Here is a 14198-nt window from a genome sequence, read left to right as displayed (position 1 = left end):
TTTTGAGTTTGGGAGTTGATTTCAGAGAAAACCAGTGACACCATCGTGTTTCTCGCGAACTTTCACAGAAATCTCAACAGTCAAATCGCAAAATCCTCACACATGCAACATCTCCATTAGCAAAATCCGGATATACCGGTGAGCGCTCGAGCGCTTTACGCAAAATTGAAGTTGATCTCGGGCCGGTGATGCAGGAGCGGGACTCGATCCCCGCATTTTACCAATTAATGATCCGTCTCTCTCCGCAACGGATACCTCGGGGGTTTACCGAGTTAGCGGAGAGGTTGCTGCAAATATTAGCTCGCCGGAGAATGAACCCGGATGAGAGTCGCGGCTCGCGGACAAGACAAATAAACCCTTTCTTTTCCTTTTCAAATCCCGTTTCCCCCCTCGAATTCTAATCCGCCGGTGTTACCCCACTCCCCGAGTGCATTTTCCGTTATGCGAGGAAAATAGCAGGTTTCCCGGAATACTGTTTGAAGAAGTGTCGACCGGCACAAAACGGCTGCTCCCCCAATTATGTCTACAGGATGGTCTTGAAATAACCTCGGGATTTTTCGCTGGAGAGAAAAAAAGAAATATTGAACTACTGTTTTTAATCTGTTAAATATGAATATACAACTCCTGAATATTTTTGTGTTTCCAAAATACTACTCTCGTCGCAGATCTGTGTCACCTTTTGCTACCAACTAAAGCAAATATGACGCACCATGATTTTTAATAGAATGAATTCTGGATCTAAAATTGTTCATAAAATTATTCTTTTACGGTGGGAAAATCAAAACTTGCAAAAATATTTATGAAGCATTTATATGTAGTTTAAAACGTGGGTTTTTTTCCCTTTTTTTTTCTTTGTATCGGTGATTAATGATTTTGAGTCTCCAGCCGATTTGGCACTGGAAAACCGTGAAAGAACACTTTCAAGACATAGGGAAAATGAAACCATCACTTTGTACTGCGGAAAATCTCGAATTGGTTCAAAATGTAGAAACAGTGATAAAACGCTGGTCAAAGAATACGGCGAAAATTGATTTTGCGATAAAGTTTCACGACGGAGGCTCAGTATGTCAAGAAAAGCACTGGCGCAATATGCGGATAGCAAAATCAAGAATGTTTTTCACGGCACGGTATCCCGTGAGCTACAGAGAGCAAGAAACGCCCTCTCAGTTGCTACAGCTAACTCAGCGAGGAAGAGGGAAAAATTGCATATTCATTTATTTGAAGGAGCTTTAAATGCGCTTTGGGCTAGCTTGGCCCTCGACGTTCAACACTATACAACTCTACATATTGAGATGATCTTCTAATGCCTTATTTTAGCGCGGTAAATAAAACGAGTCGCAGTTCTTACAATGTTCTTTCAATGTTCACGGTGGATTTCAGGCCTAATCTAAACTCTCTGTCTCAGTTACAATTTTGTTGGTGTGGGAACAATAATTTATTCCATCCCGGTGCCACTTTGACAATGCTCCGTCCTTTAATGACTTTTAATGATCAAGAAATACATAATTTTGACAGTAAACACAGAAACATGTAGAACTACTCACGAGAGAAGAGACCTTTACGCAAATTTTTCATGAGAGTGATTTTTGTTGTGTTGGGAGTTGGTTTAAGAAAGCGAGACATGAATTTTCCAAAAGATAAAGTCACCCAATAGTAGGGACCACCAATAGGCGAATTAAATGACGACTAATTAAATTTAAGCAAAAGTAAAGAAATACTAAACATAGTTATCACCTGGATCAAAATACTAAAATTAATAATCTCCATGGACATAAACCGTCCTACATTTCACCGTTGCCAGATTCCCCTCACAAATTGCATCTTCGTCGGAAGAATCCCGGCATTTTTAACTGCATATTTCACTAATTTTTCCTCTAACCTCATGCAAAAATAAAAACAAAATTCAAAAAATAAAAATAAAAATTGCACCAGTATGTTTTTGAAAAAAATTGAATTGTTTGAGTCAATTTTGCAACCTTGGAATGGAGTTAAATTCCTTCGTGCGGGAGACGACGATATAACTCCTTGTTTTTTTGGGCACACGTGAAAATCAAGTTACGTACTTTTGTCAGTGAAGCGACAAAATGAGCTTGGCCGCTCGTAAAATAGTCTTCTAAGTACTGCAAAGATGGACGTATTTCTGCCAAACGGAACCACGTGTATTATGACGTAGGCCCTGTTATGCATACATTCTAATGGGTCTCGCGGCTCATGTCTTAATGCACATAATTCCGTTTTGTAGAGATACGTCCAGATATGCCTGTCATATTCCCAAATTCCAAATTTTCGACCTGGCCCGACTTTTCGGGAAAAAGGCAGTATGTGAAAATTCTATCTTCGTGGACTGAGACTCCTTCTTCCGTATACAATCACAATAAACTTTTTAGGGGAACTATGCGGAGGTGTATCGATATTCTGCGATCAATTTCGGTGTGTCTCACTGTCGAACGACATAATATATCTAAGTTTGAGAATTAAATCGGTGACAACCGATAAGGTGGCATATGCGAGGAGAGGGGCGGGTGAAGTTTGGACTCAAATGTTTCCTATCTTCTCGATGCACTTTACGCGCCTCGAGTGTTTTCAAAACGGCAGTCATTGAGAAAAACACCTCATTTAAACAGTTTGTCGCGCACCTCTCAACGAATCAATCATGTTTTGTGTTCAATTACATTTGTTTCGGACTCACTGATTTTCATTGACATTTCTTACATTTATTCGATCTCTTTTGTTTTACTCCCATTACGGAAACCGTTCATTGTTCCTCGTTATTACTTGAACTTTTATCGTAGCTTAAATTTGTTGTTGCACACTTTTTCTCCAAAATCATTTCCTAGATCGTGAAAATTTCCCTGAGACGTAGGAAGAGAAAAAAAAAATCAAATCTGTACATCTAATGGTGAGTGAAAATTTACTTCTTCGTTTTGAATACTTATTTTCAACATGAAAACATCGGCTGATTTTGACACTGATAATTTAAACAATTGATTATTTATTTCCATTTTGAATACAAGTGCTAACTGTATGTAAGTAGACATCGTCCAAAAAAAAAAAAACTTTCTCAGAGTATGCAGTGTGGCTAACCGAGTTTTTGAAGGCGCCGTGGATAGAATATAAACCTCATTAAAACAGCTGTCGAGTAGTGACCTCGCACTTGGTATTTGATTTTTCTTTTGGTTACAAAGAATTTTAAGATTTATATGATTATTTCATATTCAACTATAACATTTTTAAGTTTGCAGTTCACTCGAGAGAGATAGCTAGAGATGTTGACTTGCTCGTCAGGTGATCACAATGCAGCTTGCATTCAACCGCTTCTCGTTTTATTGGAAAGAGGAGGGAGGAAAAAGAAATAACCTAACAATACACATACCTCTATTCGCAACTTTAATAATTCTTGTCGTAATTCACTATGATTGATTATTTTCAACCCTCACCTCCGCAAATACCATCATGATACCTCTAAAAACCATCCATGATCTGATCATATTTGTTGCCACCGACAATAAGATTTTTGTTTGAAGAAGAGGGAAGATACTAACGTAAAATTTAATACAAAACAAAACCAATTGTAATATTCAATCGAATGGTTAGTTAAACACCCCATATAATTATAATCCCTCGTACATTTGAATTTTGAGAAATGAATTCGATCATTATAGGCCCCATATTTTTCAGAGCATAAGGCTGCGTGAATGCGAAATTCCAAAATGTAACGAAGTATTAAAATATTCAAACTACCTATCTATAACTAACCTTCAACCGATTCTGGAGTCCACAGTATTTTTTTCAGTCTACTGGCCAGCAGCTTGTGAGCTAACCTTATTTTTCCATGCATGAAATGCCTTGTCAATGGGTGATCATATGAGTTCAATAATATGATAACCGCAATGAAGACCTTATGTGACCTTTCAACAGACCATGCAGAGTTAAATGAAATACAATTAATTGAACGTATTAACGGAAAAAAGACTATCCTCCTTTATATTTTCCTTGTAGATAAGTTGTCTTTTCGTAAATGCGTCCAATTTAACAATTGCAATTCCGCAAATCGAGCAACTTTGTCTCGCCCGTTGCCTCATCGGAGCAAGATTTAATGAATTAATGTCTGTCCAAGCAAACCGATTGTTCTCCAATGGCGTTTTGTGTCGATCGATCTGCCATTTAAAACTATGAAAATGGACCGATAATCAGGGTGTTCGCAATGAAAAGCTTCAGAATCGACTCTTTGACATAGCTTCAAAACGTCACCCAGCTGACATAAGGGCGTAACTACACTTTGCAATGAACCCTGTCATCCAAACGTTTCAATGACTTTCCGGGCTCACCTCAATGTGTAGTTACGCCTTTATGTCAGCCAAGTGACGAAATAAGGAAATATCAATGATCATTCACTGGAAAAAAAACACATTGTATCTAGAGTCCAGACTCTTAAAAACATCGACAAGAAAAAATACTCTTGATTCAATCGGATTTTTGCTTAAATCAAGAACCAAGCCTCTTAATTTAAGCGGATTTCCTTTTGATTTAAGCAAAAATCTGATTGAATCAAGAGTATTTTTTCTTGTCGATGTTTTTAAGAGTCTGGACTCTTGATACAATGTGTTTTTTTTCCAGTGTCGATCACTCACGCCCCGCTACTGATATTCTGCTATGATACTTTCAAAATCTACCGCTATCTAGTTGGGAGGCCCTGCAGAAAGTGTCTAAATAAAGAGAGGTATCCGCGGTTATCCTTCCGAAAATTTTAAAAATGTTATGAGGTTAGGGACGGGAAACTTTCGACTTGCGGGTTCTTACTTCAAAATTTTCAATACAGGAAAAAACCGCAACCCAATGACACTTTTGATTTAAAAGTGCGTCATTTCTGTACATGTGACCCTAACCGCTTTCTAATTCTTTAAGGCCACCGGTCAACATTTGAGGTCGTAAATTGTGTTTAGAAAAGTATAACAAATGTTTGAAATGAACTGTGTCTAAATCTGGCCACAGCGCTGCCGATGCTATCTTGACGAAACTCAGCGGCATTAGATGTTTGCTGTTACATAAAGGCAAAATTTTGAATTAGGTATGCTAATTTATGATTTCTATACAAATTGAATTTAAAGGTAGGTATTTCAAGTTCAGAATGAAACTTCGTCAATATATGGTCAGAAGTTCATTTTTATCGATGTGGATTAGACTCTTGATAGTAGAATCATCCTAAAAATTCAGCTTTTTCACCGTTTTACTTTCACATGTTTTCGATCGATGACGCAGGACCTCTCTCTCTTTCTCTCCCTCAAAATTCGGAATTCTCTTTTAAAGATCATTTTTGGAATTTTTGGATGTTCCATGGGGGGGGGGGGAGGGGGTTATTATGCAGAAGTAACCTCTCTATGCGAAAGAATAGACAGGCTAATTTTCTTTTAAATTTTCAGGATAAAGATCCTATTTTTCTTTGCTCCGACATAATAAAAAAACTCAGATACACTGACTGAGCGTACTCTGAACAACTTTTTTCTGAAATCTTATTCAATAATACTGAATAAATTCTTGATTTTTCAGTTTGAATTATGATTTGCATCAGTAAAAGATTCTTTCTAGAGGGAAATTCGGGTCAGAAACGTCGGGGAGATTTAATATATCGTATCAGGGTAGCCTCCAAAGGCTTCTGAAGGAGATCTGATCGTTAGTTTTTAAAATGTTCCAGACGACCAGCCGATCAAACAACGCCCCTCCCCCTCCCACAAAACACAAAACATTACATGGGGACCACTGCAGCTTAGTTTGTCTAGTATTTTGTGAGCTTGACTTTATCACCCATCTGTGTACATTGTATTGTGCAGTTTGTAGTATGCAAACAAGAAACTATATTATTTACACTCCCCTCTAATTCCCACATTTTGTATGACCTTGAGATTCTGATGGGGCACGCTCGATTTGATGCCTGTACACATTTTTCGTTGTATTGCAGCGACTTAATCGTGCTTGACATGAATAGAAAGCAAAGTACTTAGTATACTAGCACGAGGATACGAGTATACACGACCCGTTGGCCTTTGGGGCGCGGGCGTTATTACTCTCACATCAGTGGCGTGGCGTGCTTTGCGATATATAGATGGATCTGCCATTTAAACCCATGGAAAAAGATCGATATACAGGCTGTTCGCCACGAACACCTTAATAATCGATTCTTCACCGTACTTTCAAATGGGGAAATATCGATAATCGATCATTCACGCCACGCCACTGTCTCACATGGCTATTACCTGAGCCAGGTAGCAGCTCAAGTATTTTCAAGTGCTTTACACAGAAAGTCTCATTCAGACTAAAAACACACCGAAGAGAGCTACAAGAGCCGCTCACCAATTATTTTAGTACATTACGGGCCAGTCAATTACACATACTTAATGTAACATGGTTCTCAAAAATCTTTCTTCAGTAAAGTCGTTTCCGCAATTTCAACGCTGGTCCCAGCTGTTGGGCCTTTTGACTAGAGTACGAATCGGACAACATTTCGCAGTCAGGCGAACGACATTTTCTGACTCAGTTTAGGAACAACGTACATACCATTAGTTTCCCTATGTTCATAAGTGTTTTTACGGATGAGCCAGAAATTGTAGTTCCTGTTTACAAAATGAAGTGTATTTGGTTTCTGGCATCTCCTCCAGGCAATGCAGAAGCCTTGCAACTTTGAGACAACACCTATTCCCGTTCTCTCAAAATTTGAAACTGTATCACAAGCGCGGCGGACAATTTTGAAGCTGATTCACTTCAAGACGCAAATATTCTTTCTTTCTTTATTTTTTTTTAATTTTTTTTATTTTCTTAATTTTTTTTATTTTTTTTATTTTTTTTATTTTTTTTATTTTTTTTATTTTTTTTACTTTTTTTATTTTTTATTTTTTTTTTTTTTTTTTGAGAGTGACCTGCACAGATTGGAGTGGCTACGACCATATAGAAGCTCAAACTTTTCAAAAGTTGGATGAATAACGACGTGAAGTTGACAAAGGATCATTGACACAATTATTGGGGTCGGAGGCTATGGAGGGATAGTACGTTTTAAATGGAATACATAAATGGCCATATTTAGCCTAGCATAGTAGAAAAATAATCAAACTTTAGATTGAAAAATATATTTTGAATTAAAGTTCACATGAATTTTTACCCTCATATGAAATAGCGAAGTTTCCTTTACTACCAATTATTGCGTCATAATTGCGTCTGCAAACATCCGGAGACTTTTGTTCAAGTATTCATTGAGCTGAAAGTATTGATAATAACGAGATAAGAGTATTAATGATATAAGGAAGTAAACGTGACAGAGTGAGAAATTGACACAACTGTGAGAGAATAGGTATAATATTCTGTATCTGTATTTGTTGATGAAAATATTTCGCAGACAACTCTCACTTACTGAGCACGGTTCACGGTTCCGAGGAATGCTCTCTTCCTCTATTGCCATTGTTTATCGCCGACTATTTTTCAATTTTGTTTTGTGATACTCAGATTTTCTAATCATAGTTGTGGATTAACTTGGCTTTACTTTAAGTGCCGAATGAACGTGAATTGTACTGGCCCCATTTTTTCCTTTTCAGGTCTGTGCGCAAGTTTGTAGCAACTTGCGAATAGGTTTTACTTTCTTGTTTGAATGTCTTCGATAAGATGAATCTTCGCATGTAGTTCGAAAAAATCCACCACATTTTGCGTTTTCTCGCACGATCCTTGGCGAAAAAAGCTGTACATATCCTGAAAAGTAGGAACTACTACATCAGCATTAAAATGATCTTAAGTTTTTTTTTCAATTTCCAATTTTTTTTTGAGACACCAAAATTTCATGTAGTATTCGTTAGTACTTTCTAATTCATTGACACAGTGCATTTCGTGCAAAATTGTGTTCAAAGTCAGTTTTGCTGTTTTTTCCATTAATTCGTTTTAAAAATAAAAACGTCACCTACTATTACGTCATGATGTTGAGGGACTCCGCCCATAACTATAACGGTTAGTTTTGTGAGTAAATAGTGCTCTTTGCTGCATGACTTCATCGAAACTTCAACGTCTGGTCTTCTGTTGCTTATGGTGGACTGTATTTCATTCTTAGGGGGTATGGAAGGCAGAGTCACCTACACTTGAGATTTATTCATTTGTTGGTACAATACATTTTGTGAGTCATTAATAATTCAAAACAAAGAATCAAAACGAAACTTAATGGTTTTGAAAGAATCACACTTCACACGCCCTGGAGATAGTGCGTGTGGTGCAAGAGTGATTAAATACTGCTGCCAAATCGTGATACGTTTCCAATGGCATAAACATAGTTAGTAAAACAAACAAAAAAAAAAAATACCCAAAGGAAAATTGGAGATTTACCTGGAAGGAGCAATTATACGCCTAATATTATGTAGTGCGCATGGTGCAAGAATGATTAATCCCATTGTTGCCCAATTGTTATGCTTGATATGAGAATAGCGGCAAGTTTAAAACAGCACAAAAACTGTCTTGTGGCAAGAATGAAAGTTTCAAGGATATTGACTTATTGTTCCAAATAAAGCTATGAAGAGATGAAACTTGAGGTTACAGGGAAAAAGTTGACGTTGAAAAAGTAAGATATTCTGGCACACAGTATCACATTTTGGCAATCCCTTTGACCTTTCCTGTATTTTTAGCACATTTATCACGGCAGCAGTAAATGTTGAGGGTATAAAGTATAACACAGTAAAATTACACATTCCAGTGCTGCTGTGTTACGGAAGAGGACAGTAACTCCATCCCGGTGTGAACCTTGAAGCGCGTAAGAGCACGTGTTAATTGAGGGTCACACTCGAGTGTACTTACTGTTCTCCTTCCGTATTACGACGGAATGATTGATAACTACACAGTGACCAACTCGGCCGAAAAGAACATCCAAAATGGCGCTATCCCATCGAAAAAAACCGCACCACAAAGATTCAGCGTCGACCTTAAAATTCGGGCAATTTTATTCTAAAATGTACACTGGTTTTTCGTCCGATAATGTTTCAACAAATTTTCATCATCAAATTGGCACCCTCGATCAGCTTCCGAAACATGGGTCGCGTGTGAGATGTCTCATCGCTGGATTGGAGAGGTGCTTTAAAAATAAACTACAGGAGCTACACCATATCTGTGACGTTCGATGAGATTATTTTATTTGCAGAACATAATTTGGACTCTCAAACAAGCTCCGTAAAAATGTGTACGCATCGTAATAAAGTAGCTCTTCTACAACTTGGATATTAAACAGCACTGAGCAACACTACGCAATTTGTGACTACATAGTTAATGATTCAAACTTATCCGCGAGATATTGCAGCGCTAGAGACATGGAGAGAATACTCTGTTATTGATGACGTCATCTCAAGGATTCTCCGTTTCGAATTGTATCCGAACAGTGGCAATGACATTATCATTCTTAGTGCCACCGATGGGAATACCTCGATTTACGTCGATAGTTTGTGACGTCACACTAATCGATTAACGAGAAATAGACAAAGTTCAGCGGAAAAGAAACAAGTACATTGCGATGTCGCTAAAATCATACGACTTCATCTGTCTTGAAAGATATCCTGAAAGTTTTGACAATTTTTATTCGTGATTGTTTGCGGGAAAGCAGTGGAACCTTTCTGTCTCATTTCCTGTGAATGACAAATACAGCACAATTTCACTCATCATCATATACTAGAACACAAATCTGACGAGTAAACATTTGTGAACCCGTCATTCTTCTCCTCCCCCCCCCCCCCCCCCCCACCAATCAGCTAGTTATACTTCCGTGCGAAGCAAAGTTTGGTGACAATGTGTAGATTTTCTTGCCCTGAATTTAGGCACTCGGAATGTAAATTATCAGAATTTCTTATTTTCATAGGTCAATCTTTGATAGGAGGAACGCTGGCAAGGATTTTGCGCTCGACGATAATGATCTATTTTGAAAGGGGGAAACAATTTGCCAGAGTACGTAACGGGGCTTAGTGCACGGAGAAAAAAAACTTCGTGCATGGGACCCGAAGTTGAGGTCATATGGATCTCTAAAGTTTTCGGACTACGCACCCGAAAACTTGAGGTCCAGCTGCTGAAGTTCGGGTCAGACACCTGAAGTACTTTTGTATGTACCCGAGTTATTTCAGATGTGTGACCCGAACCCTTCGGTATATACCGAAGTACTTCAGATGTCTGACCCGAACTTCGGCATCTGGACCTCAAGTTTTCGAATGTGTGATCCGAAACTTCAGAGATCCATATGACCTCATTTTCGGATCCCATCGAAGAAGTTTTTTTCTCCGTGTGTTGACTGTCTCCATATTTTTTATGAAAAATGTGCACCTACACCAACAACCTTGACGGCAGTATAAATCTTTGTGATCAACTGTATTCCGTAAGACTATCTTGGAACAAATTTTTTGATTTTATTTTAATGGATGAACTTAGTTTCCTTTGAAAGTTTAAGCGTTGCCATAACAGCGCCTGTAATGATTAAAACTAAAGTAGCTAAGTTGCCGGTAGGCTCGACGTGTTGTGACCGTGTAATCCGTAATCAGAGTGCAGTACAGTTATCAAGGAGCTTTATTTGTTTTGGCTCACCTACCTCTCCTATTTATCTCTTTCGGTCGGCAAGTAAGCCAAGTTGTCACAGCTTTTGTCTCCGTCTAGTAAAACACGGCATTTGGCGAAGTTAAAGTCTTGAATATTGAATACGACCAAGTTCAAGCCCAATCCATACCATCAAAAGATTTTGTTTTTTAAACGGCAAGAAAACGAAAATTCTATGATGATTGGATGAGAATTCGACTTTGACATCACACTCAAGCTTTTATCCACCGTTCTCTCCATACGATTGCCTCTTGGATGAAAAGTTGAACTGAAAGTAACGTAAAATATTCCGTTACCCGCAATCGATTACGGTCAAAAACACGTTGATAAATTGCGTAATGCTGAGGGGTAAAAAGGAAGTCTGCGTTACAAGGGGGGAGGGGTGATCAGTGCCAGCGTTACCTAACTCTCTTCCCTCTTTAAAAAACACATGCACAAAATTTTAAGGAAGTTCGCGCAATCTTTCAATGTATCATCCTCACTTTTCCGACCTTAATTGGACCGAGTTTATCACAAAAGAACCAGCCCACATTTACAAAAAAAATTGAGTTAAGAATGTTTTTGAGTTCCACCAGTCTTTTATTTTCTCCTGCCAAAATCTGGAAGTCGAAAAAAAGAAATTACTTTGTGGAAAACGGGATTAAAGTTTATTTTCTACATTGAGCCTTGTGCAGGAATAAAACTTCAAACCTCTTTTTCTCAATTTTAACTTAATGTGGATTGGTTCCTTTCTCATGAACTCGGTCCATTCGTGACACTATCATTTAAACTACTTCAATTTGTCTCCATGTTTGTAAACATTATTAACAGTTTCTCACAATTTTCGGGATTAAAAAGGGAAGGTCCGTCAACGGTGCCAAAAGGAACTATGCGCATGCGGTGTGCGCGCAACAAAGTTCCGTTTAGCATAAATACGCCCTACTGATTGTGAGTATGTGAGTCATATTGCCTTTTTCAACGGCTGAATCAACGAAAACTAATTTTCTGTTTTGGTATTTGAACACCCACCCAATAATAAGTACATCTAGAATCACAACAGTATGTTGGTAGAATCCGGCAATGGAGCAGAAAAGTAAGCTCACTATCGGTGTTTTCTTGAATTTTGTTAACACACAACAAAGCGTATCTTGAAGTCATTTCAGTCCATCGATAATCCCCCTTGAAACCCAGGCTTCATAATATCCAATAGCTTTGTCGCACTCGCACTTCCACTACAAAAAAGTCAAACTTCTTATTTACAATTGTCATTTAAGAGACTGACATCATTATGCATAACATCTCAACTTCAATCCACTGAAGACTCGTGGCAGGTCAATGGGTAAAACCGCCTTCCCAACAGTGAAGAACATAATATTTTGAATCTTCAGTTGTAGTGGCTCGTAGAGTTACAATAGTTTCAATCCACCAGGATTGAAGGTATACCAGTAGATTGGCACGAATACCTCTAGGTTTTTATTTCTAGTTTGCAGACGACAATTTTCTCTTCTTATATCACAAGTTAATAAAAGGTTTATTCATACGTACTTTTGGAGTCTTTCATTTTTGCATGGTAGAGTGCGTATGGAAGAGGATTTGTTGGACGCTAGCTTGCGTTTGTTTGAAGGTAGTTAGGAGAGTAGGTATTCACTTTCCCTCAAGAGTTTTTGATGCCCGATTAACAGATACTTTTGTCGAGAAGACGGTACATACAACTACCAGATGATACAACTATACTAACTCTTCAGTATAACTTCTTGCTATAGGTAACATTTGAAGGCGCTGTCCGCGATGGATTATTCAGGTAATTGGACGTGTTCTGCCGTGCTGAGGAAAAACGCCGTATGAACATTCGAAAGTTGCCAAATTTCCCCAGATTAATCATGTATGGTTCAGGAAAGTTCCAAATATTTTTCCTTGAGATTTTCAAGTATTTCAGATAAAATTGCGAACAAAATTCTCAGAAAATTTTGAGGCTAAACATTCAAAAGATTTCTAGTGAATTCGGTTTTTAATGAGGGGAATCTGGCAACGCCTGATGGCTCATACGGCGTATTTCCTTAGCATGGCAGTATTTCTACCAAACGGAACTATTGAAGAATGGAAAAGATGGGGTGTGCCCTAGAAAGCTACATACGAAACGCTGTTAAAGTGGGCGGGCTTCCCTTTGGAGAAATGGAAAAGCGAAATTTTACATTCTGATGTCAAATGTAACTTTGTGCCAACTGAATGCGGCACTCATGAATCGTGAGAATGGGAAAAAAGCGTTGTGGACAGGACTCATGAGTTAAAGTTGAGCAAGAGCGACAACGGAGACGGCTTCGTTGCCGCTGACGTCACTGGCGCTTTATGATTCCCATTCATTCTTGCGGTCTTCAACTAACGAGCACAACCCTTATTTCCCACCTGCCTCTGGTTCCGTTTGGCAGAATTACGTGCAATTAGTTGTCACTGCTTTTTTGTCCAGTCGTTTGTTGTAGTAGATTCATCATTTCATTATGTAGTGGACCTAAGACTGTGTCAATTCGAGACAAGTGTCTTTTTAAGTAAATTATTGTTTTTAAAATCCTCGATACTTTCATCCCTCCTTTCTACCTTATAAGACAACCATGAGTCAACCTCAAAATAAAAATATACGCTTCAAAATAAATAAATAGAAAGATCTATGCATCCCGTTTACTCTTCGTTATAATCATTTGCGCTCAAACCAAAATTATTATCCACGAAAAATCTGAAACGATTCCGATCGACGTAGCAGCAGCCAGCAGCAGCAGCTTGAAAATGATGAGTGTCGTCATGGATCTTTTCGCCTATGATGGAGGCCAAAATTGCAACCGTTGATAGCTTGAGTTCAAAGACCGCGTTCTTTGCGTAATTCCCTCCTACTCCAAAGCAATCAGCCTCCATTCATACTTTACATTCACGTCCTACGATTCGCGTCAGTATTTACAAATGTAGCGTTAATTAAGCTCATTATCTCATCGACGCGTTAAATACTAGCTCTAATTTAAAACCAATTTGACCGGATTGATTATGCCTTATCCTTTGACCTGCACTCGGCGCTCAGCGCGATATATCGATTTACTCATGATGATGGTATTTTGATGCAGTGCATGGCTTACTTTCGTATCAATGCTCTAATTTTTGGCGGGTTTATCTACTCTTGAACATGAGTTTGAGTGACTATGCTAGTGCACCAGTCGTATTGAAAAACAGATTACTAGTTCCAAATCCTAAATAGCATTTTAAAAAATTTAAGAAGTTAGTTACCTCTCATTATCAATCTTTTTAAGGGTCTGCTTACAACTTTTACGGGTCATTCCAGCTGGCTGGAAAAAAAACCCTCTTTTAAGGTTTTATCCACTTCTGAAGTACTGTGAGTTTTGATACTTGGTTCCTCTTAACAAAAGCAAATTGAGAAGAATGATGTCGAACTTGTTTAAAACTTAGCAACTGTACTTTTTTTGGGTTGCCTTTGCGTGTTCCAGTGCGTCGCATAAGTTTTTCGTATTATATCTTAAATGAAAATCAACAGCTAAAGCGAAAAAGGAGTATCCTTATGGAACGTTGCAAATCTTTGCTCATGTTTTATTTTGATTGAGAAGAACTTACCACAGCTTTTCTTGAAAATTTCT

General features: G+C 38.2%; 1 protein-coding gene across 1 annotated transcript in view; it reads left to right on the top strand.

Annotated features, from left to right (window-relative positions):
• The first annotated feature begins 2565 nt into the window (after positions 1 to 2565).
• Positions 2566 to 14198, top strand: part of LOC109034607 (MFS-type transporter SLC18B1) — a 32181-nt gene continuing 20548 nt past the window's right edge. The window contains exon 1 of the mRNA XM_072305632.1: positions 2566 to 2899. Within this exon, the coding sequence (XP_072161733.1) occupies positions 2897 to 2899 (3 nt within the window). The 5' untranslated portion in view covers positions 2566 to 2896. The remainder of the gene's footprint in view (positions 2900 to 14198) is intronic.

Source organism: Bemisia tabaci, chromosome 1 (genome assembly GCF_918797505.1).
Source record: "Bemisia tabaci chromosome 1, PGI_BMITA_v3".
Classification (NCBI taxonomy): Eukaryota; Metazoa; Arthropoda; class Insecta; order Hemiptera; family Aleyrodidae; genus Bemisia; species Bemisia tabaci.
The sequence above is the reverse complement of the archived record's forward strand: the minus strand, read 5'-3'. Positions and strand labels throughout refer to the sequence as shown.